Below are 21,836 nucleotides of genomic sequence, written 5' to 3' on the forward strand. Positions count from 1 at the left end.
AATGCAGAAGGAGTCTCGTATACAGCATCTCCAAATTTTTTGTTTGATACTCGTAATGTTCGATGTCAACGTTTTGTAAGCATTTTGAACTGTGTATAATATTAAGGTTGGGTTTAGATATCGAATACTTTTTTCATTGATTTTGTTTGATTGAAACAGACCGGCGTTTACGCAATAAACGTATTGCACCTAATTTATATTCCATAACATGTTTGATAATACGAATTCTGATTAAAACGATGAAAAGTTGAATTTTTTATTTGTGTTTTTCATTTGTATTAAAAGTTCCATAACATTTCTGATCTCACTTAAAATTATTTAGACTTTAAAATATTTGGAATTGTAAAATGGCTTCTCAACGTATTGAAGACATAATCCGTAAGTACCTACTTCGAGTGCATTCCTAATTGCACTTGTATCTTGAAGTTTTCGCTTAAATAATAATTAGCAATCTATATTTTCAAATTTATATTAAATACAAAAAGTAAATAAAATATTTTATAGAACGATAAACTCACTTGACTATATTTAAAAGTCTATATTAATAAAGTGAATTTCTTTTAATTTCATTTATAAATTCCGATTTTATATTGTTTATTTGTACATCAAACGTATATAAAAATTTTTTAAAGAAATTTTTAATTAGCAACTGATGAACACCTGATCGCTTTCAAAAAATTTCATCAGTACAAAATGAATTTTAATGAACTTTTCGTTTGAAAAAAAAAGTATATATGTATGTATGTATGTATGTATACAAAGTGTAGATGAATATTTTTGTTTACCATAATAAAAATTTTAAATTTTAAATAATAAAATTTTTGTTTAAAAAAAATTCATTCTAATATAAAATTAAGGAAATATATTGTAAATATTTTGTGGGTTTGGTTGAGTATAACATTAATTCTTGTTTATAGTATAAATATGTACTTACGTACATTATGTATTCGAATATATGCTTAAAAATTTTATATCTTATATATACATATATATATCTATAGATATGTTAGTATGTACAAAGCATAATAAAATTTTAATTGGCGCTTGGTTGAATTTAGCAAAATTAATTTTATGTATACACACATAAAACATTATGTATTTTCTGAATTGAAATACTCTGAAAGAATATTTGGCTTACATATTTCTGAATATTTAGTTTTCAATTTCAGTGTATTATGTTAACGCATAGAATACTTAGATTTCAACATTTCAAACTTCTTCCAAAAAGCATTCTAAAGTACTCTCTAAACCACGAGTCGTTCGAAGTAGTTTTTCAATCCCAATTGTTTACGATACAAATATACAAAGCCATTTACTTAAGTGTTATATGGGAATAAGTGTGCTCTCTCTCAATCACATATACAGTAGATTAAATTAATAAACAATTTTTTAACTTCCAATGTACCATTCGTATATAAGTAGTTTTCATACATTGGCTCAGATAAGTGCAATAAGCATAATTTCATACAAGTACACAAAAATTTCAACACCAACAGTTTTTTATATGGATTTTGTACACGTTTAAGTGCCAATTTTTAGCACTTTTCTAAAAAAATTTTGAAAAAAGTGCTTATTAGTTTCACTCTGTCCGTGTTTCCGTGGACATGTTTGCAAAATTTCCACACCCTTGAAGATAGAAAGCTGAAATTACTCGTAAAAGAATGTTTACTAGAAATTTATTTCCGTTAAAGAAAATTTTTACCTATCACTTCTTTAATCCACCACCAGAGTATTTATATTTCCTTTATAATATATATATATTTCCTTTTCCTTATATAAGAGACTTTATATTTCCGAAACTACAAGCTTTTTCAAATTTCTATACTTAAATGCAGAAGACTAATAGTGAATGCCATGCCATTAAAAAATATAAATATTTTCCTTAACGCACGCTATTAACCTTTAAATTCGAGCATTGTGTTAACGCCTTTTTCAATTTTTTTTGTTTGCAGTGCTCATCCTAGATCTATGCAATCTTTGAAATATTTAAACGCATATGAATGAAGGTAATTTTAATAATGTAGAACATAGCTAATACTTTCACTTGTTGAAGGGAAAAGTGCTACTTTAGAAACCATTGGTTTGACCAAACTATATTTTTTTTAAATATATTTTGGATACTTTTTCTGCAAAATTGTAATCAATCTTTTTCTTAGTAGGCTTTCATAACCTACAAACAGTTATACTACGGAAAAGTATGTAGTAAACGCAATTTTCTGTTCTGTGAAAGTTTTCTACTTTTCGCAAATTATTACTGAGAAAAATTTGAGCGGTCGAATTTTGTTGCAATGTTTACATGTAAGTGAAAAAAATTAAAACCTCCAAGTATATGCACTTATTTCTGTTCTATTGTAGTCTGATGCAGTTATAGAGACAACTTATCTATTATACTTTTGGACTAAAGTTAATTTACTTTAAATTCTTGTAAAATAACTGAAGCGTTGCGGTATTCACTTTAAAATTAGATTTTATAACAGAAATCATGATTTTATCTTAGTATAAAATGAAATTTTTCTAATTTCTACAAAAGTTTGCTCATAAAATTTTTCGATGAATTAAAAAACGAAGGCAGATTTAAGATGCAAGTTGTAAAAATATACTCCAAAGACTTTATTAATTATCGAGAATTATTTGCTCTTATTTACAGCAGAATTTTATGAATTACTTTTTGATTATTTATTATCAAACTTTATAAAAATATGTATGTATGTATGACAGAATGTAAGGGTATGTATGCAATACACTTAATTAAAAAAACAATAATTTTTATACTCTTATTTTTTTTTATCAAAAAGTATAATTTTACCGCGTAGTTGTTTTGCTATTAAATGATTAAATTTTCAAAGAATAAAACAAAATAATATGTGAAAAATAAAAAGTATGGCGGTGTAACAATTGTAAAAAAACAAACTCTAATTAACACTCTTATGTGTCGCATTTTTTTTATATAAAGTGGAATGAACGTAATTTTATAAAAAATATTTTTATTTTTATTTTAAAATTCTTCATATGGCATCATTAAGATTAGACTAATAAAATAACGAAATATACGTTGCGTCGCTTTTCTAAAAAAATTGGGTCAGGTTTCAATAAATTCCATAATAACGGCATATTAATTAAAAATATAAAAAAAAGAAACAAACTATTTTTTTTTATTAAACAAATTCACTATCTCATTTACTTAAAACGGAAGAGTTGCGAATGTTTCTTTTTGATTGTGTTTTTTGATAATTTTTTATACAGAAATCTCTTACCATTAAGCTTATTCCTGAATACATATTTATATTTTTTTAAAATTGAATAAAAAGGTGATGTTTCTTACCAATTTAAATTTATTTAAAATTATAGGGTTATTCTGGTTCGCGAAAAAAGTCTATTACCTCCTTTATATGGAAGCTGTGTTTTACAGTGAGGCCGACTTCGCTCGGTAATTGTTCTCGAATTCGCCATAATGAAAAATTAGAACCGAATTGTTATTCGCTTCGTGAACCATAATAACTCTTTTAAATTTTACGCCTTAATTATAAGCCGTTTTAAATTTTTAAGTTAAATTTCAAAATAGCTATTTAGATTATATTTAGAATTTTTGTTTTTTATGAATTTGTTTAATCATAACGTTTTCCATACAGTTAAATATGTGAATATAATTATGTATAAATCATTTCTAGAACTGCCTAAAATATTGTACCCTTGTGTATTAATTTTTATTATATGAAAATAAAAATAAGAATTATAAAATCCAAAAGTTTAAAAAAATTTTCGACGAATATTTTGTCAAATGAATAGCTTATTGAAGAAAGAAGTGCTTCTAAATAATACTGAACTTATTTACTAATTTGTATATATAAAAAAAATTTTTTTTTTGTATTAAATAAAATTCATTGAACGATTTGATTAGAACTATTAACTAAAATTGTTATCAGCTTTTCAAAATTAAAAACATACATAAAAATTAGTACAGAAATAAGAAAAAAATAATAAAAACATAAAAAATTTAAACATGTACCTTACTATTAAATCGCATTACGCTTTGTGTTATTTTTATAATTCCACATTGTTCTTTTTTATATTTGAATGTAATTATGAATTTATATGTATGTATTTATATATTATTAAAGATAATGAATATAATTTGCATGTATAAAATAAAAAAAAGCGAAAAAAAATATTTAATAAAAATTATCAGTAAATTTAGTCACACAGGAATCTAAATTGAGTCATTTGAAATTATGGTCTATGTTTTTTATTTTTTTTACAAAAAAAATTATTTTAATTGTAGTAATATTTTGCTATACAAAAAGTCTAAGTTTCATTCAAATCATTAAACTAACACATCATCTACCCATGGACATTCGTTAAAATTACATTTTATTACATGTAGTCTTAGGTCAGAACAAATTCTAAGTCGCATTTAAAAAATTTTTCAGGAGAGCAATTTTCAGTTTGTTTTTTATTTAGATATAATCGTCTCCTTGAAGTTATTGTGAAGTATCTTACAAAATTACAAAAATAGTTTCATAGTTTTTCTTGGCATCAATACGATTGTGGAAAACGAGTAAGGGCACTTTGTCGCAATTTTTGAAACTTATACCAAGCATCAATCATCGTGTGAATTAATATTGCACGAAAGAGCCAAAATAATCATCATATAAACGCACAAAATGCTGCTGTCGAATTCCCCAACAAAATCATTATCATTTGACGGAAATGGAAAAGGAAATGGTGAAGAGTTAGTAAGGTTTGGAGTTTATTAGTATAAGAGACACAAAAATTTTTGAACTATGTTTTACTAAATGAGAACTCCGAATGTAGCCTATATGTTTTATAAATGAAAACAAAAACAAAAGTCTTACTCAAAAATGAACTTGCGATAGTTTTCATTTCAGGTAATTTGTACATTAAATGTAAACATATCGATATATGAAGTGCAAATTCGATGTGAACAGTGTTTTGTAGGTATGAATGAATTTTCATTTTCTTCTTTAATGAAACAAAATATTTAGAATAATATTTACCTTGAGTACATAATATATATGTTTTTTTCATATATGTACATATGTACATATAAAATGAAATTGTGTATTAACTCAAGACTTTAAAATTAACATTAGTTTTTATAGAATTTTACGTCATCCTTTAATTTTAGAGCTGTCAATCTGCTTTGTTTTTTTTCGTTTTTGGTTTTATGAAAATATTTTTCAAAATAATACGCAGTAATTTAATTAAAAATACATACATTCTATACTGCAATAAACAAATTTATCTATAATATGAACGTATCGGATTAGAAGAAAAAAAACTTATTTACACGCACACATTTGCATATCGTATAACATAATGTGAGTATAAAACTTTTCACAAGTATACGAGTATTTATACAGATATTTGAAATTTAACCAGTGAAACAAATTGTAAATGAAGTTCCATAGCATAATATGTATAAAGAGTTTGAGAATACCGTGTACATACATATATATATATGTTGTATTATATTATTACATCGCAATTTCTGCAGTACATATAAACAGATATCTTTTCTTATTCTTTGCAGTATTATTCTTATATTATTATACTTATTCTTGCAGAATAACTCGATCGAAATACATACATTCTAATCGAATATTATAGTTGACTAACAAGTGCGTATTTTAATTAATAATTGTAAATGAGAAATACATAGTACAATAAGTATAATAAATAAGAAATATTAAAGTATAATAAATTTTTGACATTATTTATAAAGTTTATCTAGTGTTTAATAGCAAAAGACTTGTTTTAGCACCTGTTAAAAAAGCTCAAAAAAATTGTGTCTAGAAGGGTTACAACCAGAAAACACAAAATACAAGTTCTTTTTCTACACAAAACATGGAAATTTTATTTGTATGAAAGTTTGAAATCTGTATGATGTAAATATAAATTTCTAAATAATTGTTTTCTTATTTAGAAAAATAAAATAGAAAAAGAAATTTTATGGCTTTTTAATTAGTTAACAAGATCTACATAATTTGTTAGAATTTAGATGTCTAAAAATATTGCTCATACATATATGCCTATGCACGTATATATATAATTAAAATATTGCATATTATGTAAATATTATTGTGACTAAATATTATAATAGCGTCAGAGTTCAAATTTTATTTAGTATCTTTATAAATTAAAATTTGGAATATTTTTAATTAGACAATTTCAACTAAGAGGGGACCGTATATTTTTCGATATTCAAATCGTGACACAAAAACAATTTTTTTATTCTTAAGTAAATTCAGTAAAATTGCATATAGAAAGGCGTCTATTCGGTCTGTTCGTACGCTCCTGTACTTAAATTTTTGTTGAATCAGTGTTTTATCAAAATTTATGTCATATTTCGTTTTGTATTGCAAAAATTTGGGAACTGGTAGAACTTTAGTCATTCTATTTTTTTAAATTTTTACCTAACTACTTGTTCCCAGATTAAATTTTTAGTTATAATAGCTCATAAGTAATAATAATCATTATTCGCTGGGTATGGGCGAGATAGAAATGTTTTGTGCAAGTCGCTTCAAAAACATATCAATTTCGGCAAAATATAATATAAAAAATAATTTTTCTAATAGACTATACTTCAATGTAACTTAATTTTTCGATTTTTTGCCTAAAGTTTATAGTTCAGTCGTTTTAGTTTTAGAAATTTTGATCTGTCTTGTATAATTTAATAAAATTGTTATATTATTGACCTTTCATATTGTAAATTACGTATGTACAATAATTGACAATATTTGTTTCGACTTTATAATTGGTAAACCAGGGCAGTTTTTTTTTTTGAAGGAAATAATTGAAAAAAATTCAAATCAACCTCATTAACAACCTTATTTTAGTTCTAAAACTTTTTTTAAAAAAAATAAAAAATTATTAAATTTTTTTTGTTTAATAAAAAAAGCGGAGATCCATAACTTTGACACAAACATAAAAAATTCAATTTATGATTTTTATTTGTTTGAGGTACAGATAATGTTTTTGTTTTGCAGTGCCGAAATGTAGAAGTGTGAAACAAATTATTTTTTATTTTAGAATTTCAAAGTTTTTATTAAAATTTTCATTCATTCAATGATCGTAATTTTTATGTACATACATACGTAATACATATGTATTACCCACTAGTTTATATAATAAAAAGTCTGCCACCAGAGAAAAAATTTAAAATTTTGCACCTTTACCAAAAGACTTAAGATTTTTTTTTCTTGTTATAATTAAACACCTATACATTTACATATACATACCATACATTCCTTGGTATTTATATGTATATGTATAAATGTTTGTGAATTCTAATGTATACATATGTATATAATTTTTGTTTTTTATTTTCAGTTTTTATTACCTGACAAAATTTATTATAGATTTAACTAAATTGCGTATAATATGTCGAACAGATTGAGAAATATTACGACAGTGAAATTTTTTTTTTGGAAAAAAAAAAAAAATTGGAACATATCGTTTAATTTAACGACTACATTTTTTTCCTTTTTTTTTTATTATTTTTCATCGTTTGAATTTTTCTAATAACAACCGGATTTAAAAAATAAAATATCGTTGCTATTAGTATATATGAAAATTTTTATATAAATTATAAGTAAAAGGATTTTATGACTCGCACGCGAATTTTCTGTTTTTATTTCAGCTTATTTTCTATGTGAAATTTTATATTTTGAATGTCTCAAATTTTATAGTATTTGCTAAATTAGAAAAGTAAATTGAATATTTATATAATAAAACTTGTCAGAGATTGACATTGTCAAAGACAAGAACTTGACTATGAGAGAAAAACTCCAATTCTGCTGTTCCTAAAGAATTTTTTATATATGAAAAAACCGAAAAACTTGTCAAACGCGTTACATGGAGGGAGCATTTGTAAATTTTGGAATTTTTTATTTATTTGCAACATGGCAATGCCGGAAATTAAGACATTTGTGTCACAAATGTCATTATTGAGTTTCTGTCACATTGCGATTAACATAATATACTCGTATATGTACATATTTTTTTTTTTATTTATCGTTTGTTTCATTATTGTATTTTGGCGGCTATTGCATATTACATTTTGGTCAAATTAAGAAAGGCACACATTCATAATCGTAATTAAATTAGTTTTGCATGACAATAATTTGAATTCTATTTTGGATATAAATATAATGAAAAGGATTTTAAACTTAATCATTAAACAAAAATACATAATTATATTTCAACTTGTATATCCCAGAAAACTGTCTGAGTTGGAAAAAAATTTTCGGTTCCTTGCATTTTCAGCTTCGACAAGTTTTACTATATGCGCTTTGTGTTGATTTTGTTCTTTCGTTCAGAAATGTGACAAGATTTATAGACATAAATAAATATTCAGGAACCGCACCATTATGTGATCTATTTATTTATAAATTATTTCAATAAAAACACCGCTTTCGAAAAAATAGATTATGTGTCCGTGTGGCAACACATTTTAAACATTCATTCGGACGATTACTACAAGGTTGATACGATCAAGTTTATCTATTCTCGTTTCACTCATATTTTGTATATTTTGGATAGTATAACAAGATTTATTCTCAATTAATCTTCTAAATATAATTTAACATATAAATAACATAAAATTTCCAAATAAATTATAAGTTTAGTAAAAGTTTGGCTGATATGCGAATTGTAAGAATGAGACCTTTTTCAATATGGTTTTTATCACATTTTACTGCATTTTTTTACAATTCAGATATCAGTTTGTACATGGAAATGTGTTAGTATTGTTGTACATTGTGTAAAGTGATGCTTTTTAATAATAAAACTAAATTAAAAAAAAAGTTTTCATTTCTTACATATTGTCTATTTCCAATTTGAAAAAGTTCCTCATTTAACATGAATCGATCCTAGAAGGATAAAAAAAAATCCTAATTTTAAAATTTAGATTTAACCTTAGAGTATTTAAAAAAAATTAATTTATATTTTTTATTATCATATTATAATTAATGTATATCACAAGATATTTCCAAAATAAATATGTGCTGAAAATAGTAAACTTAAATTTTAATAAGAAGTTTTCATAAAGAATCCCAAAAACTCAACAGGAAAAACGGCGATGGTACGAGTACCTACATACCTATCGAGTATTGTATATAAAGATATTATGTGAGCTTTGAGAGAATCGCAGTTATTGTACTAACTGATAGATTAGAAGGAATCAATATACAATAAAGCCTTTAAAAACGACGTACTTTTCGAAAAATTTTAAAAATTTGCAAAACTACACAGATATTAATTAAAAGGTAATTAAATTGTTATTTTTATGTAATTTTTGAAATCCCTTATTTTGCTGATATGTAGATGATGATATTAAAGTTATAGTGTATTTTTTTAAAAATGTGTAAGTTTAAATTTTGGACACCAATTGTTTTGTTTCGACTTAGACGAGCACTTCAAATATATTTTTATTAATACCAAAGAACTCTTTTGTGTAATTTGTATTGTCTATATATTGCATCCCAATTATTTTAGCTTTTAAAATGTAAAAGGGAAAATTTAGTAAAATAAAATTCTCGAATATTTTTGAGATTTTTTTTTAATTTTTTTCTGGAACTTAAAAAGTGCTGCATTTGTTGTATAAATTAAAAATATTTTATATATTGCAATTGAAATTTTTTTCTGCTTTTTGTTTTATTGCAATGTTTTTTTTCAATAAAAAGGACGTTTTGTATTGAAATTTTACTTACATCAATTTTTTGACTACAAATACATATGTATATATAAAATTTTCAATTGCTGATTTTTAACAATTTAATCAAAAAGTCATAAGTAATCAAAAGTGTAATAGAGGTTCAGTAACAGAAAAAAAAATAGGAAAATGTTTCAAAAAACCCTTTCATCCGTCGCCCATTAAATATAACAAAAAAAAATTCTTTATATTTTAAAGGAAAATTAACGCATATATGTATGTTAACATACATATGAATGTACATATAAATATGTACATTGTAATAATATTATTATTCTTTTTTATTGAATTACTCATGGGAATTAATTTCGCGAAATTGTTCTATATTATATTTCTATTTTTTATATTCAATATAGTGAAAGTAGAAAAGCAATTCAGTATTCAATATTGCAATTAAATTAATCACAGTGGTTCTCAAATATTGTTTATTGAATTGAAATTTAATTTGAAAACTTAGGCAGAAGCAGTTTGAGTATGGTCACTCGAGTTTCTTACATTACTTACATACATGTAAAAAAAATAAAATTCAAAAATAACAAAAATATGATATTTGTTGACATTTATCAAAAACTTTCAAATCTTTGTAAATTTGCGTTCGTTTATTTTTTTTTTGCAAATGAGAAAATTATCTTAAACTTTTAGCTTTTGTTCTCTTACAATAAATTTGTAAATAATAAATTTGTATGGAATGTTATGTACCTACATATATACATATATCTAAATTATCGATTGAGTTTCTAAAATTTAAAAAAAAAAATTTCAAATTTTAATATTCGCAATCGAATTTTTTTATTCTTCTTGCAAACAGGATAGCGGACGCATTTTGAAGTTGAATAGGCAGCATGTTCTCTATGAGCCTCACTTTTACGACGGCTGTTGTAGGAAATGTTAAAATTATTCTATTTATTTTGAATTAATGAGATTAGAAAATTCTCTTATCAAAACTTGATTCGATGCTTATTATTTATCTCAATAAATATGAAACCGAACATTTCGTATATGCCGTAAATTATTTGAGTAAACGTAAATATACGATGAAAAGAGCATTGGCTTATTGCAAAAAGAGCGCCAAAACTGTACCAACAAAGGCCATAACTACGTTAACGACATTTTGAAAATTTTTTGTTTAAAATGAAAAGCGAACATAAATGTATAGATAAATAATTTTATGAGTTCCTGAAACAATTTTACCTTTTAAAATTGTGATTTTTGTTTTTCGAATTTGTAAATTTTGATATTTTTTTTTACATATATAAAAAGTGGGTCCATTTGCCATATGATGTAAAGTAGAGTATTGTATAAGCGAAAAAGAATTATTTAAAGATTTTTTTCCAAAAAAAAAAAAAAGAGAAAAATATTTTCATTATTGCTGTTAACGCCAATACACTAAAATTTAACAAAATAATCAAAGTGAAATAAAAGGATAACAATGAAGGATCTTCATCAAAAATAGTAAAGTACATAATTTTTGTTCTTTTTTTTTGTTTTGAAATTGCCTTTTTTTTGAAAATGAATAAACTATATAAAAAAAATTTTTCTTCTATAACATATAAAAAGCTTTTTTTTTTGCCAATCCTTTATTAAAGAAAAAAATTAAAAAATGTTAAAATTAATAAAAAAAAACTCATTGAACTCATTTCGAGAAGTGAAGAAGAATGAGTGCCTTCTATATGTATATGGATGAGCTCTACATGTATAGTATGAGTTCCAAAGATAATAAAAGGAGTAAAAAAATAAAAATATTTTTATATATATACATATTGTGTATACATATATATATGGTGTGCATACAAATTTTAATAAATTGCATAAATTCCCAATTTTATCATTTCATTCTTTTGTATTCAAAATAAAAATGATGAATTGAAGAGATACGAACAAAAAAAAATTGCACAAAAATAATAAATGGTACTTTTTCTCTATTACGCACATTTAATTGTTAACCAAATGGTATAGTTGGTTATAAATTATAAATTGTACATATATTTATGTGTTTGTATATTTGGTTCATTTTTATATTATAGTGAAAATAAAAGCGATCTTTTAAAAATTGGATCGCATATAAAATTCATTTTATTTTTGAAATTACGAATTTAAGCTTTAAAAATTTCTAGTCAATAAAACAAAAATTAAAAATCTCTAATATTCTTCTGTTAACTTTTTAGGCTCTATTACCCACAAATACGCACATTACACACAAATACGCTAATTAATAAGTATATTTTTTTTACATATGTATATAAAAAGTGGGTCCATTTGCCATAAAGTAGAGTAAGCGAAAAAAATTATTTAAAGATTTTTTTTCCAAAAAAAAGTTTCTTCCGCTAAGGTGTAGAAGTAGTCGAATTGTTTTACATGTACATGCTATACAAGTTCATTTTCATTCAAATTTTTCAATAAAATTATTTATTTTTAAAAACTCCATTTTTCTCTACTACTCTTATTATTCACCATGAACTTGAGTAAGGCATAATTTTTTCATATACAACATAAATGAATGCCACTTGTGCATTTAAATTTTTTCTTTTTCCTCCATCTTTTTTTTTCGTCGTTTATTTAGTGCAAGTCCAAGAATTGCTGTAATTAAATTCATTGCAATTTTTCATTTTTAACTTTTCATTTTACCATTAAATGAAAACTTGATTTAAAAAAAAAACAAAATGGGGAAAAAATAAAATATGACATCAAATAATGATTTATAAAACACAAAAGTTTAAATAAACTTTATAAAAAAAAAATTAAATAATGAAAATTAAAAAAAAAATTTAATAAAAAATGAAGCCATTTATTCAAATTGTGGTTTCGCCTTTTGGTTTTTCTGATTTTTGTTGTCCGCTCTCAAATTTGGAATCTCGTGATTTTATTCATGTTCAATAAAAATTGGTGGCTAAATTCAATAAAATGAAGATGTTTTTTTTTTGACTTAATTTATTACAATGTTATAAGAGTTTTTTGCAAAAAAAAAAAACAAATTAAAATAAAAAATATATTTAATACGGGTTTTTAAGATATAGGTTAGGCCGTTTTGTAAAACTTTCAAAAGGAGTTTTCGGTCTGTTTGTAGCACTTTCCAACCTTTCAATGCACCTCAAAAAAGTAATTTGCACTATAGTGCAATTTAGAATCAAATTAAGGTAATTGCATTTTTTGCGTTAAACCTAAAAGTTTTTTCTCTTGTCATACGCTGCGGTCAACAGAGGGGTGAAAAATTTTGCCATTCATAAACTTTTCCACAAAATGTGAAAAACGAAAACGTCAATGAAGAGACGGACGAATGTTGTTAATAAACAACAATTCAAATTAACAGTAATATTGCTATTGAATTTTTAAAGTTTTCACAATCCAAACGCATGTAAGAATGTGTTCTACAATTGACTTTCTTTCTTTAAAAACCTTATTTACTTCAAAATACAGCACAATCAAATTCTCAGCGTTTTGAAGCAAAATAATATAAATTTTTGGGTTGAAATAAAGAGTGATTGCCACACTTAACTATTTTGCTCAAAAGAAGTTTTTGTTCGCTTAAAAATAATTACAATAAACTTTTAATTATCGTCAATAATTCAAAATATCTACGAAGTTCAAGTTCTTTAGTAGAGTAAAGATTCTAATGTATTGTAATTTTTAATTATGATTGTTGCCTTATTACTGTGTTACCTGTTATACAATTATTATGAGGAAAAATACCTAAAATTTTTAATAGGTACTAGGGCAATTCGGGAGTATATCAAATGAATGAAAATTAAAACAATTTATCAAAATATTTGCAAATAAAAACTATTTATTAAAAAAAAAGTCATGATTTTTATACGCAAATAATAAAATTTATTTTCTCCATTTTGTTTTTGGTGGGGTTTTTTTTTTGTGAAATATAAATGTGTGTGCCTTGTATGTGAGCATCGGTTATTATTTATGCCATACAAATATTATGTATGAATATGTATACGTTAATATTAAAAAACAGCGGTGCGATAAAAGAATTCAGATATTTTTTTAAAGTATTTGGCTGGTAGATGCAATTTTGTTTATTGTTGTATATGTGTGAATGTAAAGTTTTTTTTATATCATAAATTAAGTGAGAAACTATTATAAAATTACATGATGAAAAATGACTATATATGCAATTATATTTTTTATTTTTTTAAAATGTAATAACGAGATTAAAAAAATTGAAATAAATATTTGAATTTACGTTTACATATGTATATGTATGTTAGTATGTAAAATATTTTTTTAATTTGCTTTAAATTTCAATGATTTTTTTTTATTTGAAAAAATACAAGGTGATCTACCAGGTGATTAAGTTCATTTAAATTTGTGAAATTTTCCATTCATTTTGAAACTCAATTCCAAAAATTGAAATTTACCTAATATTGCTCATTATTTTCTGCGGGATCAAAGAATCATCCCTGAAATTGTTTACCATCTTATGCGAACACCCTGTATAATTCTGAAAGGTGTTCAGTTTGATATAACAAGGAAGCAATAGTTTCTTGATTGTCGAATCTAAATATAGATTTCTGGAAACTTCTGTATTCTTTAAGTTTTTGGAATTAAACTACTTACTTTTGTAATTACGAGTATATCTATAAAATGAAATTAATTTGAAATGATTTTTATGGTACTTGAAGTGGATACTCTGTATTGTACTGAAATAATAATTTTGTTTTATAATTTATGAAATTGTTTTTTTGCAAACAATTTTTTTTGCTGTTATGCTCTTAAAACCATTGATATTGTAATTAAAATTATGCTCACTTTTGCATATTATATATGGTATATAGAAATATAAAAAAATGTCTAGATAATTTAACCAAAGAACAGCCTACGGTTACTAAAGACATGGGATTTAAAAAAAAAAAATAAAAAAATTAAGTTTAATTTTTTCAATAATTTTTATTCCCATTAGTATGGAAAATATTTGACCATTCATATTTATTTAAAAAATATTAAAAATTTAATTATAAATTATATTTTTTAAATTATAATATCCCTTACATACTTACATATATGTATGCGTTTAATCTTTTATCGAAAATGTATTATAATTGGTTGAACGCATACCTAGATGTAAGTATACTTTTAATTTGTATCATAATTTTGTGGAATATTAATGTCGTCGCCATGAAATAGAGAATGTAATTTACTCTTATACCAAATATTGTATCGGAAGAACTGTCAAATTACGCTTTTATTTTGGAACTTATAAAACTGTCAATCTTATACATAGATCAGAAAAACTGGTTTATTTCAAAGAAATAGAAAAGTTAGTGAATCCCTTCTCTTTTTTCTCAATTATAATTATACTCCTGGGTGTGCTGGAATAATAATCAATAAAAATTTCGGATTTTTTTTACAATCCGTCTATAAGTATGCAATTACCTTTGCAATTCATTTTGATAAATTTTAGTTTCGAATTGGTATTAGGCTTATTTTCAATCCATATTCTGAATTTTTTTTGCATATTTGTTTGTATTTTTAGTAAACATTTTTTTTTTGTCATAATCTAAATTTTTTTCTTTCGTATTTTTTCTCTTGCTGTTTGTTGTATTTTATACGATATTGATGATAATAATAATAAAAAATAATCATATATAACAGTAAAATGTAAACCAGATATCAAAGTTATCATGACTGCTTTTCCGATACAAATACCGATACCATATCACATTATTTATATTCGCAGTCTGAAATCACTCATCTTTCTCTCTATTTACGAACATTAATGTAGAAATATATAAGGTGTTTATATCTATGTATATATAAATACATATATATAGCTATAATACAGCAATGTTCATATTACAGAGGATCTCTATAATATTTTTTCTCGTTTCTAAAAAAGACTCTTTTTGTTTTTCTATTTCTTTTTTTGCTCATCTTACATCTTCTTCATTTTTAGTCTCTGGAGTCTGTATATGTATATACATATGTATGTATAATGAGTATGAGATATGAAATTTTTTATATCTAGTTATGTATATTACTATACAGCAATATTCAATATAGATACATCTATCTAAATGTGGGTGATAACGATAAAATAATTCATAGAAAATACATCAACCTAACACAAAAGAATAATGTATAAAAAAAACTATATATTTATGCATACATAAATAACTGTATATTAATATAAACATTAAAGTTAGGGAGGAAAAAAAATAAAGTTGAAATAAAAGTAAACTTTTTGAGGTGGAAATACGGCGACTGTTTGGCTATCATCATATCCTTTTTTTATATTCTCCTTTTGTACTCTGCATGTTTTGATTTTTATTATCATTCTTTTAAAGTCCTTCATTTGTTTGGCGTGTGTGTATGTTTTTGTTTAACTTTTACTAGTCCGATTTATTGTGTTTGTACCTACGTTAAAAAAAATAACTTTAAATATTAATGCCCGCCACTTTACTCTCAACTTTCATTCTATGTAGGATTGGTGTTCCTCCCCATATCTTTTGAAAATGTTCTCACTCTCGGAGTTTTGTTTTTTTTTCTGTCATATTTTTACTATGCTCGTAGTTATTTTTTTACGTTGTGTATTTTCTGTCGCTAAAGATGAATTTATTTTGCTTGTTGAAGTCTTGATTTTTTTTCTATGTTATTTTATTCTCAAATACTCTTTATTTCTATACAAAATATACCTTTTAAGTTCATTCCAATGTTTTTTTTTTAAAGTCAAAATCAAATGGTTTAACTGTTCTTCCAACAAAGTTGTTGAAATTTGTTATGGATTTGCGGTTGCAAAATAGTGTTATAAAATTTGTTTCTTATTTATTTATTATTTGTTATTTCCAGATATGTATGTAATAAATTCTGCACATAAGTTGGTACTGGATGAAAGTGCAAGATTTTTGATAAAATTGCATATAATTAGGCGATATTCAATTTTTATAGATCAGATTCTCTCTTTTACTCTATACTTTAGTTTGATAAAATTATGCGTTAATTGTTTAAAATTCTGGATAGTTATGCAAATAAATCTAGACTATTTTTCCTCAAAAATAAATTGATGACATTTTATAACGGTATGGCTCAAAATAATACTTCAATATAGTTGCAATTACAAAATAAATCGAAGAATAAAATAGTTTCAGTTTCAATTATATACCAATACAGTAAAATATGCAATTACTCCCTAAAATTATGCAACAATTGAGATTAGTGCTGTTTTACGAACCTTCTTTTATAGTTAAAAATATATTGTACAGCTTTTGTGTATCATAAAATAACTAAGAGTTATCTTTATTAAATTTCTTTTCAGAATCACTTTTTAGAACTTTAATATTGGGTAGTTATACGTCTATACACCATTATAAATAAAAAACAACAAAAGGAGACCACTGATAAAGTCATTTTCATATCCATGCGAAAGGACGAAAAAAAAATACTTTAATGCTTAAGAGTTTCTTAGTAAAACTCCCATAATTTACAATTTCCTTGACTTTTTATGTGTCACCAAAAAAGGCAAAGATTCACTAGAAAATAAAAAAAAATTTCGAAAAACTAAACCTGACTGAAAAAAAAAATGGAAAACTATAATTTATTTTTGATTATTTAATGTGAAATTATTAATGATGCGAAGTAAAATGAAAAAACCTTAAAATTTTATGAGATGGGATTTTTTTTTATTTTAAAAATTTTCATCTTTTTCCTTTCTTGCAGGATATTTCAAAGGATAATTGTTTTCTATTTATTTTTTTTATTTTATTAATTTTAATATTAATTTGCGAACTAATAGAATTTCATATAAATTTCCTTGACTATATCAATTTTTATGTATAGAACATGTGTGTGTATTTGAGTGTGTGTGTGTGTACGTGATAGAAATTATGATTACATTGCTAATAAATTTTTATTAGTGTATAATTTGGTACGCGAGTTATGAATTCTTGTTGGCGGGCTACTATAAATATATTGATTTGTTTTTAGTGAAATAGCGTTGTTTTTTTTAGTATTTTCATTAAAATGAAAAGAAATCAATGAATATAATTGCTTTTTGTTTAAGTTTAAATTTTCGAAAATTTTTTTTATAAAAAAAGGCGATTAGAATTCCCAATAATATGGTATATTAAATGACTTAAATTAAAAGAGATTTGCAAATTTTTTTGAAAAATTAAAAATTACAAAGACGAATTTAAAGGGCGCATAGTTATTATGGTATTAAGACAATAGACTCGCAAGGGAAAAATTGTAGCTAAACTTTAAATTTTCACCCTATCCGTTCTTCCTAATTTTTTTTCACCTCCATCCTCTTTCAGGTTATTACCTCTTGAAATTTATAAAATTTAAATTTTTACCAATTTATATTTCCGAAATTACAAAGTTTCCCAAATTTCGATAAATGCACACAGTTAGCAGTAAATGGCGTGCCATCATAAATATAATTATTTATTTTAACTCACGCAATTAACCCTTGAATTCGAGCATTTCTTTTTGTTTCACCTTTTTTGTATGCAATCATTTGAAAAATTTTGGTATATGAATAAAAGTTAATTAAACAAGGTAGTTGAAGGAAATGATACTTTACTTAACTTTATTAATACAGATTAGAATTTATACATTTTATTCGGAAGTTCAAATTACGAATGACGAAAACTTTTAATATTGTATAACGTGCTATTTTTTAATATCAAAAATTATGAGCCAATTCAAAAGAAAACTTTAATATACAATCGATTCTACAATACATAAAGTATACACATATTTATACGTTATGATGTAAAATGCTCGTACACATACATACATACATACAAAGTAAAACGAAGCAGATATATTATTAAAATTTTCTGTTTTTAATTTTGTTTTATTCTTTTTGTTTTTCTTAGAATATCAATTTTTTTTTATTTTTTGTTATTATTATTCGTTTTGTAGGCGTATATTATGAATATAACTATGTTACCCTGAAATATATTGCCTTGGGTAATAATTCTTTATTTATACCGTTATAATATATGTACATATTACCGTTAAGTTATAGTAAAAGTTTTATTTTTTTAATAATATACAGTTTTGATACTAGGTAAAATATAAATTTCAAACGTATTACTTATATGTATAGCTACTTAATGTGTATATAATAATGCTTGTGTTGATGTATGTATTGTGATATACCTACATATGGGAGTTGATAAGAGAATTATAAAAAAAAATGTAACGGTTTTTTTGTTTTTGATGAAACAAAATTCCAATTCTCTTATCTTTTTCAATGATTTGTATGTGAAAAAAAAGGAGAACTTTAAGAGAATTTTTTGTTTACTGTTTTTTTTTTCGGAGATATTCACTTTTATGATAAGATGAATTCACTTGAGATTTTACGTACATATATGAAATGGCCATGGGTATATTTCTAAATTCATTTACTTTCATAAAATTTAATAAAACTTAAGATTTTTTTTAGTTCTGATCTAAGGTTTTTAAATATTTTTAAAATTTAAGAACCATGTAAGATAGTATATGAATAATTTTTCTATGAACCTTAGTTCTTAGTTCTAGGAAGGCATATTAAAAACGCGTAACAAAGGCATACTCAATATAGAATCTAGTAGTCAAGCATATGGCGCTCATATTAATCGAAAGCCGAATGAAATTATAAATGTTTGACTGAAATGAAGCAATTTCGAAATTTTTAATATTGAAAAAATATTATAAGCAAAATATTATATAGTCCCAATATCCAAATTCAGTTTTTTAATTACACAAAGTTCACTACGAAAATATTGATACGAAATTTTATATTTTAGACGCTACGTTATTAAAATTTTTGACTTTGAATTGAAAATTCCTCTTTTGCATCCTTAATATTATTCCCAAGAATCATTTACAAAAAAAAAAAAAAAAGCAAAATAATAACAAAAGTAAAACACTTGTCACTTATTAATAATCCCATTTTATTCACTTCTTAGATCATCGTCTAAAATCAGAAATTTTATTAAACCATTTAAAAATACTTAAATTTTATTTTGTTCTCTCTATATACATTCTTGCTTACAATATTAACAAAATTATTTATTTTTCATAGTTTTAAAATAAGTATTAAACTATATATATATGTTTATAACTCTATGTTCGGATGTATATGTAAGAAAATAATTATTAATAATCAATAAAATAGAAGAATTCTTATAAAACTAGAAAAATTTATCATAAAATTATTTTTAATAATACAATCCCCCTAAGGAGTATGATGGTGTGCTACTAGTGTTTTAAATTTGAAGTGAAAATACACTACACTATACATGAAATTATGTGGGGAATAAAATAATAAAAAATTATTATTATTGTAGTAAGAAAAAAGCAATTCTTTTTCTTAACAAGAATTTTGTTTTCTTTTTAATAACCACTTTCACCATTTTGATTTTATTTGAATTGCTCTTAATATTTTTTTATAGCCTTTATATATAATACCTTATCTCACTGCAAAGTCATAAAAATGGTAAAAAAAAAATAAAATAAAATCAAATAATAAAATAATTAAATACCTAATTCGAATTTTTATTTTGCATTAAAATATTTTAGTTGGGTGCTTTAAAAAACGAAAACAAATTAAAATTGTGTATATATAAGCCTTTTTAATTTTTAATATAATTTGACACCTGTTTTTAGAACATTTTTAAATCTGAAATATTATTTACTATGAATTTTCATAACAATTTCTACAAATTTTCTCTCTTTTTTTTCCAGTGGTGTTACATTGTACTAATCCAATAATACACTCACTTAAAATAACATTACATATTAATGATTGTAAGAGAGATTCTAAGTGAGAGAAGTTCTATACATTTCTAAGAGAACTGACATATGTGACATTTACTGCTTACTGTGAAATGTTTTACACTAACATATTGTATTACAATATACTTATATTTATTTTATTTATCTAAAATCGGTTTCTTGTTTTAAATTTTTGATATTGTTTTTCTTATGCAGAGTATAAAAGTATCTGCCCCCCCTCCTCAGCCCCAATTGACGAATTTTAATTTTAATCGTAAATTAACAATTTATTATGATATTTAGGATGTTAAATTGAATCAGGTGTCTGTATTTTTTATGTATCCATCATAAATTGGCATGAATAACAAAATGGTCCAAAACACAACTCCAAAAATTTTTCTGTTTTTGTTTTTTTATTCTGATCTTAAAGTAGTTAATTAAATTTATTAATATGGAATTCATAATTTTTGTTCACACAAATGGATTAAATTACATTTTATTTCATATTTATGAATAACATTAATATATGTATGTAAAAAAATTAGCAAGCTTAAGATAATTCAAAATGATATAAAATTTCATTTCCCACCACATAATCTGAGATCACATAAAATATTAATCTACTAAAAATTAACAATGTTAAGGAAAATGGAAAAAAAAAATTTTGAAATAAATAAATTTATTTCTTAGTCATTTCTAATGTTGATCAATTCTAATTGTGCTCATCATCAGAAAATGAATGATTTAGAAAAAAAAATGAAGTTGAATGATGAAACAGATGTTTTTTTAATTTTGTGTACGCGATCGCAGAATAAAAAAGGTTTATTATGTAACAATATGTGTACAGAGTATTATTAATATCTACAATTCAAATAATATTAATTGATAAAAATTCTAAAATACACAAATATTTATTTCTTTTGTTATTTTCTGAGAATTTTATGGCTATGTAGCTTTACTTTTGGTGTCTGAGGAAATGTGTGAATTTCTAATATGCTTATTGAATCATTTAAATTATTTATTTTACTAATTCAGAATTAATTGAAAAAAATAATACATATGTATATATATATGTATGTATAAGACTTAAAAGAATATTTTTTATTAAGTATACACTTTGTTTTTATACCCTGCACTTCGTGAAGGGTATATTAACTTTGGTATGGAGTTTGTAACTACTTGAAGGAGTCATCTGCGGTATGGACATATATATATATTCTTGCTCAGCGTAAAATTCTGAGTCGATTTAGACATGTCCGTCTGTCCGTCCGTCCGTCCGTCCGTCCGATCGCACGATAACTCAAAAACGAATAATGCAATCGACACCAAACTTTCACAAGTTTTTTCTTTTGTGCCAAGGACGAGCCCTATTGTTATTGGACTAATTCGGACA

At 24.0% G+C, this 21,836-nt stretch overlaps 1 protein-coding gene across 1 annotated transcript in view; it reads right to left on the reverse strand.

Annotated features, from left to right (window-relative positions):
* LOC129611870 (zinc finger protein 1) overlaps positions 1–21,836 on the reverse strand; it is a 104,316-nt gene that overhangs the window by 16,531 nt on the left and 65,949 nt on the right. The window contains exon 4 of the mRNA XM_055525275.1: positions 8,841–8,891. Within this exon, the coding sequence (XP_055381250.1) occupies positions 8,841–8,891 (51 nt within the window). The remainder of the gene's footprint in view (positions 1–8,840; positions 8,892–21,836) is intronic.

Source organism: Condylostylus longicornis, unplaced genomic scaffold (assembly GCF_029603195.1).
Source record: "Condylostylus longicornis isolate FDR11 unplaced genomic scaffold, ASM2960319v2 ptg000055l, whole genome shotgun sequence".
NCBI classification, from domain to species: domain Eukaryota; kingdom Metazoa; phylum Arthropoda; class Insecta; order Diptera; family Dolichopodidae; genus Condylostylus; species Condylostylus longicornis.